This window comes from Nilaparvata lugens, chromosome 2 (assembly GCF_014356525.2).
Source record: "Nilaparvata lugens isolate BPH chromosome 2, ASM1435652v1, whole genome shotgun sequence".
Classification (NCBI taxonomy): Eukaryota; Metazoa; Arthropoda; class Insecta; order Hemiptera; family Delphacidae; genus Nilaparvata; species Nilaparvata lugens.
Genome location: NC_052505.1, coordinates 24,811,577 through 24,824,601, shown reverse-complemented (window position 1 = coordinate 24,824,601; position 13,025 = coordinate 24,811,577). Strand labels below are relative to the sequence as shown.

The window sequence follows — 13,025 nt, the reverse complement described above, 5'->3', positions numbered from 1 at the left end:
TATCTTCCTATTATTATAAAAATTGTGTTTAGTTACAGATTTTGTGTTGAAATCTTGTGTTGAGTGTAAAATAGTTTTCAAATATCTCAAAGTTTTCAAAAGTTTCTTGATTTAGTTTTCAAAGATGAAATGTTTTGAAGATTGTTTTGTTGAATATCGTTGAAATGAAGAAGGTCCATTTGAAAAAAGCTCACACTACTCACATTATGATAATTTCTTATTGATTATTACCACAATATACTGAATATTTTATGTTTCATGTCCTAAGTTTGAAAATGATTTTGAACTTGAAAGGAATTCTATTTTTTGCCAGTTGATAATGTTTCTTGTTTTCATAGTGCATTGCTGACAACTTTTTACTGTGAATATTCTGTTGGATGTTTTTTTTTAGATATATCTCAAGCTATTTTGATTTACACTCGCATACTCTATTACTTTTACATCTATAAAATTATATTAACAAATTCATCTAATTTTATGTATTTTCATTAAGATACACATTCATATGATACATTTTTACGTATAAATTACTTAAGATCACTTATGTATTATTATTGTGTTGATTCTGTCTCAAAATATTTTTGAATTTGATGTTTTGTTTATTTTAGGGCGCCATTTTGACTACAATGCTCGCTACGAGGAACTTCTCCAGTAAGTATGATGTGCAGGGTAAGTATCTCAAGGAGCCTGGCTTTTTAATTTCTCTCAAGTAAATTATTTTTATCAAAATTTCTCTGTCGTCTTGTCAGTGTTGAGAGAGCAGAACTCAAACATGTTTCCTTGGAATTTGCTCCCCGTCTTGAGCAAATCAGCACTCACAAAATGGTTTCTGCAACTTTTTTAAAATTTACAAACAATTCTTCTAGCTACAGGATCATGTGAATCTACTCTTAGATGAATGCTGTTAATTATTGACAATAATCCTTTGCATGTATCGGTTGAAAGTATAAACTGTAGCTAGAAGAATTTGGTTTGGGATGAATTTACTGTCCTGTAAATGTGTTCAATGTGGGTTCAACCTTGGTGTTTTGGTATTCATTCCCTGAAAAAACTTAGACCAATACTTTGAAAAAGTGTTCAATACCACTTTCTCAAAACAACCATACTTTGTTATACCCCTTTCAAATTACTTTATCATTTCATTCTTGTTAAACTTAGTCTTAACCAAAGAGTTTATGGAAAATATTAGAAGTTAGAGAGATACAGCTATAATGAAAAGTACAATCCTCTACCAAATATATTGGGTAAGATTCTTCAGTTACATAAAAACTAGTAATAGTAGTAAATACTACTTATTCAATATAAAATACTATTTGTATACATTATTTGCTTCATTGCATAAGCAACAGAGAAAAACACGGACGATAAAAAAGATAAATCAAGTCATAATTGTCGTGGAAATTTTAGTGTGAATTCGTACTATTTATTGGTTTTCGAAGAGAAAATTTAAGCTCAAATCATCCATCAATCTACACCGATTTGAAAAAATGATTAGTGTTATTTTATTGATGAACATTAAAAGAACATTGAACAATTTAGTTCTCTTCTTGAACAAAATTAATGATAGCCTAAAGATAAATTTTCAGAAAATTGTACGAGTCTTTATTAGACTATCACAATCAGTTGATTAATCTTAGTGTAATTTCGTGAATAGCCCGTCATTTTTTTAAGCCTGCGCCTCCATTTACAAAATTGCTTCATGGTATTGGTGAAATCTCATTGTTTCATCGCATTCAGTAACTAACTTCAATTATTCATTATTCAGCATTACAGTAACACCAAAATTATGTGTGGGGTATTGCGTGGTATATAATACCTGTATTTCACTTGTATTCATACAGATTTTTCCTAGAGTCCCTTTGAATCTTTGAATACTTTCAAGAAAATATTTGTAGAATTAATGAACTTTATTATAATTGATTTGTTATATTTCATGGAAGCACTATTGTATGTGAGTGTTGCTGCATTATTTTTTCTGTCTCTCAAGCTCTGGCAGTCGATTGAGAATTTATTTTATAACGGGAATTGAGGGATAGTTATCTCTGTTGCTAGATCTGTTTTGGTGCCCGTTATATGGTTTTTGGAATTATATTAGAGATCTCTTCTGCTGGTATCCTTTCCCTTGCCCTACATGTACTTCAACGCCCCTTTATCCCTCTTTTATTCACCTTATTTATATCCTCATATCCTTGTTGATTATTCATTATTCTGGTTATTTTTTATCCTACTTCGGTCAAAACACTGCAATTCCCAAAGTTGTTTACAGTTGAAAACTCCACATCTTGAATTTCCACCCAAATTGAGCACTACACTTGAAATAACATTGTAACCATGAATTATTTTCAGGTTTACACTAATATTGAAGACTTTTATATTATTTTTACAAATTTATATTCTGGTTATTTTTTATCCTACTTCGGTCAAAACACTGCAATTCCCAAAGTTCTTTACAGTTGAAAACTCCACATCTTGAATTTCCACCCAAATTGAGCACTACACTTGAAATAACATTATAACCATGAATTATTTTCAGGTTTACACTATTATTGAAGACTTTTATATTATTTTTACAAATTCAACAATCAACGTGAGGATTTTATTTTTGTGAAATTTCCTTTTTTGAAAATCAATTCCAAGATTGATTTATCTTCTAAGTGAATGAACTTTTTGTATCGTAGGCCTACATATTTAACAGTAAATCTGCTTTTACACAAAAGTTATCAACAAAATGTTTATTTTCCGTCCTTATAGATTCTATTATTGAACGGAACTTGACAAGCACATATGTTCATCATAAGTATGATAAGTTATGTTCAATATAATAGGATCTATAAGGACGGAGAAATAAACATTTTGCTAATAACTTTGGTGTAAACGCAGCTTTGATATTCATCTCCCACTTATTCCTAAGTTCATACCATACAACGAACTCATTATCTAATATTCAAGTCATAAAATTCTCATCCATTCGTTAATCATTCAGTTCGAGAACCTTGCCTTTAGGAGAACATTGATACAGTTTTACTATTCGTATATGAAATTATGTTCAATAACGAAATTATTTAGAGTGATCGTGAAAGCACCAATAAACATATAATATTCCATGACATACCTTTCAATTCTTCTCAAATAAGTCACCTTATCCTTACTTGATTTGAAATTTGTGACTTAGCCTGCATTTTGATGGTACAATTGCAATGCAGGAAATGTTGTGAGCATTTGGAAGTTGCTGTAATGAGTGTCTAGGTATGTTTGATTTGCAACTTTCGTGTTAGAAAGTGTAAACTTGTCACGAGTGCATAACAACACTATTGTACCTGACCAGCATTCTCTAGTTGTTGGTGTTGTAATTGATTCTTCTATATATTTGGTGTAACTGTGGCATTTTTCAAATATTCTAGTTTGACAAAAAAACCTGCTGGATTGCTGACTCTACTAATGGTAGTAGCTTTTATGTAGATGGTCGATGATCACATGAATCCAATTCAGTAAGGCATGTGTTGGTATGTCTACTATAAATCAACCATTGTTAAACAACAACTGTACATAGTATCATAGACTAAATAAACAATTGATCTAAATCTGGCTTGAATCTGTGATAGTAGCCTATCGTAATGATTTATATTGATAGTCATCGATTGGAATATTTATTATCAAGTAGTATTTTAAACAATACTTTCATAAGACTAATTAGTTGACTTTTTCTCTGTTAAGGCTGAAACGTCTTTAATAACCGTGAAAATACATAACTCCAATAAATCTTCATCCATTCTATTATTTATTTATTTATTAGAACAGTCACAAACACGATATTTGGAAAGAGAAACAGGCAATTGCCCAAAACTTCTTCAATTCCTTGATTTTGGCACATAAATAGTCCAAAGTGAGGTTAAGTTTAAAATTTCTGTTTTCACCAAAGATTAACACTCAGAGAATACGTATTCGAGATATGACTGATGAATTTAGAATTTCGAAGGGTTAATAAGAGCCGGAAATAACACTAAACAATCCGAAAGTTTCAATAATATTGAAATAAACTTGAAAATTTTGAGCAGAAAAATTAAAACTACTATCACTGCAACTATCAGCTGAGCAGAATGGAATTAGTCCCGTCCAAAAATACGTTCAAATGAACATCTCAACTAATAAAATATTCCAAATATTTCCAGGGTAGGTCTCTCTCTGAGTACTTGCTCTTTTGAACAATCATCGGTATGTCAGAACTCAATTTAGTTATTCATTCCCAAATTACATGCAATCTACATTTTAGATTAATATATTCGATTTGAATTGTCTCTATCAGTCAAAATTCTCCTCTATTCAATTCAGTAATTCATTCCTAAAATAAATTCATGTTATTCACATTTTTTGAATTCCATAAAAATGTGGAAGTTTTCTTATTCCTTATATTGATATAAGGAATTAATCTCATTGTTTATTAATCTCATAAAAACGTTCATAAGTTTCTGGTGATTCATAGCTATGTTGCATGCATGCATGATACTCAAATACTGTGTACCATTCTGCATAATCATGTGATTTGCATCAGTCAAGGTGATTGGCTTCCTTTGCATCAACTGGATTATTTGTCTAGATCTAGACAATGTTGTTCTACCATCATTTCTATCAAGAAACATGAACTTTTGTTCTTCCTGAACATCTTCATTCCTTCAGTTCAAGAATCGCTTTCCGGTGATCTGAAACCCAACTAAATCTTATAGGTGCACTCATATCTCATCATTGTCATCTTAACCATTACCTACATACAAGCCTGAAGCTTTTGTGGGCATCACCCTTAGCAAAAAGAAAAAAACTGGAAAATGCTTTGAATAGTTCTATGATAGTACCCTACACAATTCCAGTAGCTAATTTACATTCTAATCCAACAATATTTAAAATTTCTATCAATTTAATACTCAATATTTCTGAATGTTTTACTGGTGCATCATCTCCTTGTATTAATTTAATTGCTTTAAATATGATTTTTAATAAACACAAAGTTTTAACAAGATCATCAAGATCAATGACCTTAGAAAGTTTTAATCCTTTGAATATTGAAAAATCTCACAAAATTTATTTTCATGAAAGAAAAAATTATGTCTTAACTTCATCACGTCAGCAAAACGAGAAATCTTTTTTACTCTTGTCATTATGAGCTGGTGTTACTAATTCCCGTTTCTCTCCATCTATTGTTACTTTTCTATGCCTCTCTATTCTCTCATATAATTATCATCCTCCAAAGGATGTTACATGAATATTTGAATTCGTGGCTTCATCTTATACTCAACCTTAAATTTTTCATGGAGATTTTCATGAATTTGTACAGTATAAAATTGTAGAACTCTGCATACTTTCTGCACTATTATTGTGAGTATCATGCATCATGCCATATAAAATATGTTATTTTCATTTTCATTTGTTATATTAAACATTAAAAAGTATCTAAATAAGATATAATAATCATCTTTTGGTCGATGAAAATACTTTTTTTCAATTCAAAAAATATTGATTGATTTTTTAATCATTTATAATTTGTTACTGTGGAAGTACGTAAGTCTTACATAGCTAGGTGATCGATGAAACAAAATATAAAAACATTACTACGTTTCGGGAATTGAAATTTTCTCATTTCACCTTCCAATAGCATTTGTACATACCCAAAAAACACATTGCAACTCCTGTCTTACCAACTTTATGATACATGCTAATTTCATGATACACATTGTGAAGGATCTCATGATACATCTTATGTTAATGATACACATTATTATTAATTAATGTCATATATCATATCATATCATGTTCAAAAATTGAAGTGATTCACAATTGAAACTCCTATTTTAAGTTACACATAATTATTTTTAATTAATGTCACATGTATATCATGTTCAAAAATTGAAATGAATCACTTGAACAGAATGAATGAATAAATGAATGAATTGAAACCCTTTTTACGTTTTTTAATAAGCATACTTTATGGAATCAATTATTATCTTATTCTCATTTTCAATAATGTTTTATTCATTTCTTCATATTATCGAGTTTGAATTAATTGAACTGTACTATTATACAGTATACTTCTTATGTTTACATAATGTAAATATTACAATAATGATTACGACAGTTTGAGCTCGCTTATACAACAAACACGATTTCAATTATAATTGAACTCCTCTCCTGTATTAGATTGGATTAACATTCAACACTAACTTGTGTCTACTATTAAAGTATAGAATAAATAACACTTTATTGACTAGAAACACTTGTAATAGAGCTCTACACTCCCATCCTTTCCTCAAAGCAACAAGAGATCTCATAAAAATTCTTACTCCTAATAATCATGTATTCCCGTTCTATTTTTCAGTTCTAACTTGACATGCTGGGTTTCTTGAGATATTTACGTGGAAACAATGGTTCATGTGAAAATGTGATAAATTAAATTCTAATCTACAGCATGCTACTACTATTACTATTAATAAATCATTAATACTAGTATTATGTAATATAATTATATTATACTTATCTATGCTTTAATATCTTATGTACATCAACCAACTTCTCCTAGCATTATTTTATCAGTTACTAATAGTTATCTTCCAAAATAGTACAATACTTAGTATACATATAAATGATATACATTTATGTCTACACGAAATTTCTATAAAAAATTATCCCATAGGCTACATTTCTTTTATAGGAAAATACATGTTAAATAAATAATTAAAAACATACATAACTACTCTATCTCTATCCGACACAAATAAAATGATACCACCTGTATAAATAGACGAAATTTAGATTAAATAATACCTAAATCTGCATGTTTAGCTACAATTTTAACTTAGTTTCGTTATTGTGTCTGTCAAGCATTCGGAATTGATTGATTGCTAGATAGGATTAGTTCTAGATAGGAGTCAGGTAGTTGGGATTGAAATAGCTTTTGAAAACCTGGAGGCTTTTAGATAATTAGCTTTCAAAGAACGATAATTATTATGCATTTCAAACACTACAAACTTTATTAGTGATGTATTAGGCCGCCAATGAAATAATACCATACATGAAGATTAAAAGTAATATTCTACATAACTACCAATAAAATTCACTCTTCCAATATTTATTGGAATAAGCTTCTTCCCTAATATACAACTGTATTTTTTAAGATATATTACTGTGCGTAATCAATTTTATAAATTCAAAGGAAGTAACTGGAAGCCGTGCTTTCAAAAATATATCATTATTTAAAATATGATATTATTTTTAATATCAATCAATCAAACCTTTTATTCACTACATACATGAAAATGTAAATGAATACATCTCAAAGATAAGAAATAAGAATACATCATAAAGGTTTTTAGGAAATAATTTTGTCTTTTTCCACTTCAAACATTAATCACTGAACATTTTCTTACACTAGACGAAAAAAATCAAAATCAAGTTTTTGAAAATAAATTCATTTAATCTAGGTACATTGTGCTCTGTTTCTATTTCTAATATGATTATTCGTATGGAAGATCTCATTACTTTCAGAAGATGTTTGATTGTTCCTATGAAAATTAATTTTTGAATGAATATTTCTTACTTTATCAGTGATAAATACAGTACAATATAATGGTTTGATTACGATTCCTTGAAAATATTCATGAATTATCTATCATTAGCCTACACAAATTCATTTATTTTAATTTTTGCGGTAACAGATAGATCTAATAGATAAGTAAAACATACAAAATAAATACAATTCAAGTAAAAAAAACGTTTACTGTTTCAGATATTAAACTAATGAGATCAATCATACAATAATAATAATTATTATAATAATATTACTCTAAAATTAGTTCTATTCTGCCTATTTAACTAATATACAATAAATAAATAATAGGCCAGGGTAGTTGTACCCTGACAAGCTTCAGTTAAATTAATTATGATGTTTTAGTGATTGCTTCTAGTTATAACCTGCCATTAGAAAATATTATAACAAAGAACTAGAAATCCTAATAATGTGAGTCATGATTAAAAACTAATACTGTATTCAGCAAATTCTAGAAATACTAGCACATAGAAATAGTTGAGCACATGATTCACTTGCTATTTGTCACCACTTGTGTAGTCAACACCCTAGATGGAAAAATTGAAAAAAATCACAGCTCAGTGAAACTAGAATTTCCAATCACCTAGTAAAGTATTCTACAAAGTTGGTGTCCAGTATTTCTAGTGATAGGCCTATCATCAACTATTCACTTTATGCTGTTGTCACTTTTGTTTCTGTTAGTTGTAGATTATTTATGAATTCACATGGTAGGTACTAGACATTATATTGATTCATAGAGATTCAATGTTGATTAGATGATAACCATCACGTTTTACAGTGCCATTTATTGAATTATTCACAAAAAAATTAAGAACCCGTCCTTAATAATGTTTAGTATTTATTAAACTATTCAGATCACATTTATAAACAGTCTAACTTCTCAGGTCAACTTCTAAAGGTGGTGAATAACTTGGAAATATTTCGTCAACAAGGCCTCTAAAATCCAAGTAATCAATTCCCCCTAATCTGATGTACACATTTAATCCATAAAGAATTATATATTCTATAAACTACAAAATGAAAAATTTCAGTTTACACGAAATTTGACAAAGTTTCATGACTTATAACAAATATTCATTACTACTTCAACTTCAAGCTTCTAATTATTCTTTTCAACGTTCTAATGTTACTGTATTGATTTACTATAATAATTATTGATGGTTTAAAACTGAAACTGTACATAACCCTTACCATTGTACTAGTACCGTATTTGATAGTTTTAGTACTTGCATTAAGTATTAATAGTGTTGAAACATTCAACAGTATCTTATCACTGAAAGTGAAGTCTTCAAGTAATACCCACTTGAAATTTGCTTAATCATCTTTTGATGTACCCAATCGCTATCAATTTGCATCAGCAATTAATTAATTTATATTCAGATTCGAAACTGATTTTTCAACATCTTAAATGTTATGTGTAAAATTGTATGGAAATTTAGAATGTATTATTATCTTATTGTGTGTTATCATCGATCTTGGAAGTACGTGCAGATTTGATTAGCAATCACAGTTGAGACATTTTGCCCGAAATTATAATATGAGCCCCTTTATCAAATAACCTACACTGCCAATTGATCATTAGTCCACCCACTAATAGTTCGGTATTAATATACAAGTCGTATTCAAATTTAAGCTCCCATCTAGGAAAATTTTGTTCTGTGGCTCTGATACCAGTCTATAGGAATTCCCCTCTATGATAAAATATGAATCTCACTCCCTGCTTTTGCTCTGCTAAATAGAAAATGAATATCGTTGATTATTATGAGAGAGTCCACACTTTAGTCTGCCAATGTGTGAACGCTCTCAAAACAGATAATGGTATTCTCTTTCTACTTTCAGTAGAGCAGAAGTTGATTAGAAAGCAAGGACTTATTAGTAAAAAATATAATTTTTAGAAGAAATTCCTCCATTTCATAGGTTCATAGGATTTTCTATAATTTTATAAGTATGATTATCTACTAGGCACTCTCTCTACCAGGCATGCTCCCTTATCTCGTGCTAATAGTTATACTTTCCTTTGTGGCATGTTCTCTTTTACAAATGAAATTCCGTGAAAACTGAGCCTATTGTGGAATTTGATACTTGAGATGACGCATCGTACAAACCCTTATCTTTGGTCTCAATATTTGTTTGTCAAACAGTTTGACTATGTTTTGAAAATTTCTATTGATCTTGGAGTATTTGAAGTCTATTAGTTATTGAAGAATGAAATATTATCAATCAAGTGCAAATTTACTTCAGATGTAAATTTCTGCATGACGGGCATGCTCAATTTTTTCTTGATTATTCTGATGAAAAATGCATTTCAGACAAAAAATAAATTTCAATTTTTATGTAGTCAGTAAACTTGGTATAGAAATAAAAATTCATGTCTAATTTAATAACTTACAATGACCAAAAATATCTAATGATTCATATTTGGCCATAGGATTTGGCCACATGATGATATTTGGCCATATTAATGCCTATTGATTACAAAATCCTTTGGAATAGAATTATATTTTCCATTCATTCATTTATTCTTCAATTGCCTCTATTGATTACATTTTCTCCGTAAATAACATTATCCATTTGATGATTGTTTGTATGTATTTTCACATAATGGAAATGATAAATATTTCTTCAAACATTGGTAAAACCTCTCTAGACAAAAACTCTTATGGATTCTTCCAAAATTATTGAATTAGACTGAAATATTCCTTCTAGAGTAAATTATACTCAATTATAAAAGGGGGTATTCGATCAAGTAGGAATTCCTGAGTGAGGCTCATAAGACATTCCATTAATGAAATTTTAGTCCTCAATTTATATATTGATAGCTATTGCAAGCTGTTGAAGTCTGTAGCATTGATAAGTACCAAATAAGTTAAACTTCTTTCTATTAATAAAGGAAATAACAGTCTGCATTTATGAACAATATGTCTGCTGATTATTCAATGTGAACACATTGCAATACGGCATTCTGTGTTAACTGATTAAAATGTAATTTCTTGATTGTGTACATCAAAAGATATTGGATTGAATGCTCAGGGTTGTGATTGGTTGATAGTGTTCGATTTTGAGTAATTTTGACTATCGATCATTTTTGAATGATGTTTCCGATGGTTCATGAATAAAAATTATTTGATTGAGTTTAAAGCCAATAATTTAGTTTTTATTAATATTTCACTTCAAAAATGACTAATTTACAAAATTACAAATTTTCTATTATTATATTGAATATTGCAGAATCGTTGTTAAGTATTCTGATTCCATTGAAATTCAAAACAATTCAGTTGATTGACTGTGATAAATTCCTCTTTGTCTTGTTTTTGAAATTAGTATATCTGAAAATGTCAATGATTATTCAGATCATTTGAAGCAAGAGCAGAGCATTCGATCCATAGCAACCATATTCCCTAGTGTGCCTTGTCCTAATAGAATAGTATTGTGTGGTCTAGCCTCTATTACAAATTATTAATTATTCTACTATTTAGAGTGATTGGCTTGTGAGTCATACAGTAGTCGTGGCTTTATATTTTTTGAATTGTCGTTTTGTTCTGTCTTATTATTGGTATTGACTTTTGAAAGTAGAGTCTCTCTATCTCTCTCTCGCTCTGTAATTTGTATTCTCTGTCATTGATCCCAAAAGTGAACCGATTAATGTTATTGTGATTACTGTTATTGTCTCTGTTGTAATTCTTTTGTTTCTCTTTCTCTTTTTTCTCTCTCTATCTGTCTCTGTTCTGTTGCCTCGGTAAAACAAAATCTCTCTCATCAAAGAAAGTGGTAAGAGAAACCAGCAAATTTTATCAGTATATATTTCATGATTTATATCACTATACTTCTATTTATTTGTATCTTTATTCTCTCTATCTATTCTGTAAGAAATTTATCAACTAATGAGTACTTAATTGATATCGATTTTCATTATTAATCACTTCTGCTATCAACTTTTTCAACAATGTTGATTTGCGCTACATTTTTTCATCACATTTGAATGTTGTTGACCTAATTTTAATATCATTTGCGATCAACTTTCCTTTTGAATGAATTCTTCATTTTGTATCTATATTGATCTCGAATCTATTTCCAATCTTTATCATCGACATAACTTGAAGATAGAGCAGTTTCCTGATTTGTTTTCAACTTTGATGTTGGATTGTACTCTTTGTGAGCTTATATATGTTCTCATAGAACCACAACAACATTCCATGTTTTCTTGTTATGTCTATCTGTTTAAATGTCCATCTTCAATTACCTGTCAATACAGCATGTTGTAAATTATTGAAACATTGGTTGGCATGCAGCTATTTGTGAATAATTGCATGGCATTCACTGGATATCGTTTTGGATGAGTGTTTCTATTCATTTCTTCATTTTCATGTTGCAAGCTATTCATTATTTGCCTTCAATGAATATACAGTATCAATAACAAAATAATCTCATCTTAAAATAATGTAGGCTTTAATGCTGTTGTAATAATGAATTCATGGTGTGCAATATAAAATATGTAAAGTTTGTAGGCTACTCTTAAAGATGAAAATTTATTCTTCTACATAAAACGGGGTATGCAACATTAATTCTGGAGAGAATTATACTAGAGATGAAGTTCATGTCTAGGAATCAGCACCATTGGATAGAAAAATATTTTCAATCAAAACCAAAACCAGACTAAGAAATCTTTGTTTGGTATCTATTCTAAACTTTAACCATTAATGAAATTACCAAAAAATTAAAATTACTCATTCCAGTAATAAAATTTACCTTTGGTGATTTTATTTAATTCTCGAGATGAAAATGAAATTCCATCACTATGAAAAAGTGATGAAATTACTATGCAAGATGAAATTTGCAACACCTACTTTCATTGGTGTTTTAATTTTTTTGTTGATAATAGCCTACTGCTTTTCATACAACTTTCCATTTTATTATTAGTGATGAATAAAATTCATATTCGATTTTTGACTCTCTTCAAATAATATCACCCAATTATAATTCATTAGTTCGTTTAAAAATGAGAAACTGTCAAATTATTCAAATACTCTCCTTGAAAATTGAATACCTTACCTGAAATGATCGAATCTATTCATATCCAACATTTGCTTTCTCATTCCATGTACTTGATACTTCATACTTCTGTAATTTATAATCAATTTATTAATAATAAAATTGTAAATTCAATGCTTCTCAACTATAAAATTTTTTCAACTTTCAAATAGTATTGTATAATAATATATTTCCTTACCGTATATTTCAGCTTTTTATAAAAAATCTTCCAATCCAATTCATAATTTGCTGCTTTGGTCGTTCTTCTTATTACTAAAATAAAACAATTTATTATGATGATTTTATAAGTTTGAGTCCATATTCCGCACTCAACGTGTTTTAAAACTCATACTTTCATAATCATCCAATTTTAAATCCATCCATTCTTGATCTGATATTAAATTTG

At 29.0% G+C, this 13,025-nt stretch overlaps 1 protein-coding gene across 30 annotated transcripts in view; it reads left to right on the top strand.

Moving 5' to 3' along the window:
• Window positions 1–13,025, top strand: part of LOC111048716 (calcium/calmodulin-dependent protein kinase type II alpha chain) — a 249,474-nt gene that overhangs the window by 197,305 nt on the left and 39,144 nt on the right. For 12 of the 30 annotated variants that reach the window (XM_022334664.2, XM_039420856.1, XM_039420857.1 and 9 more), the window contains exon 11: window positions 609–669. In XM_022334664.2, coding sequence (XP_022190356.1) covers window positions 609–669 — 61 coding nt within the window. Of the gene's footprint in view, window positions 1–608; window positions 670–11,353; window positions 11,360–13,025 lie in introns of all 30 variants that reach the window. The other 18 variants (XM_039420859.1, XM_039420875.1, XM_039420862.1 and 15 more) reach the window with 2 other exon arrangements.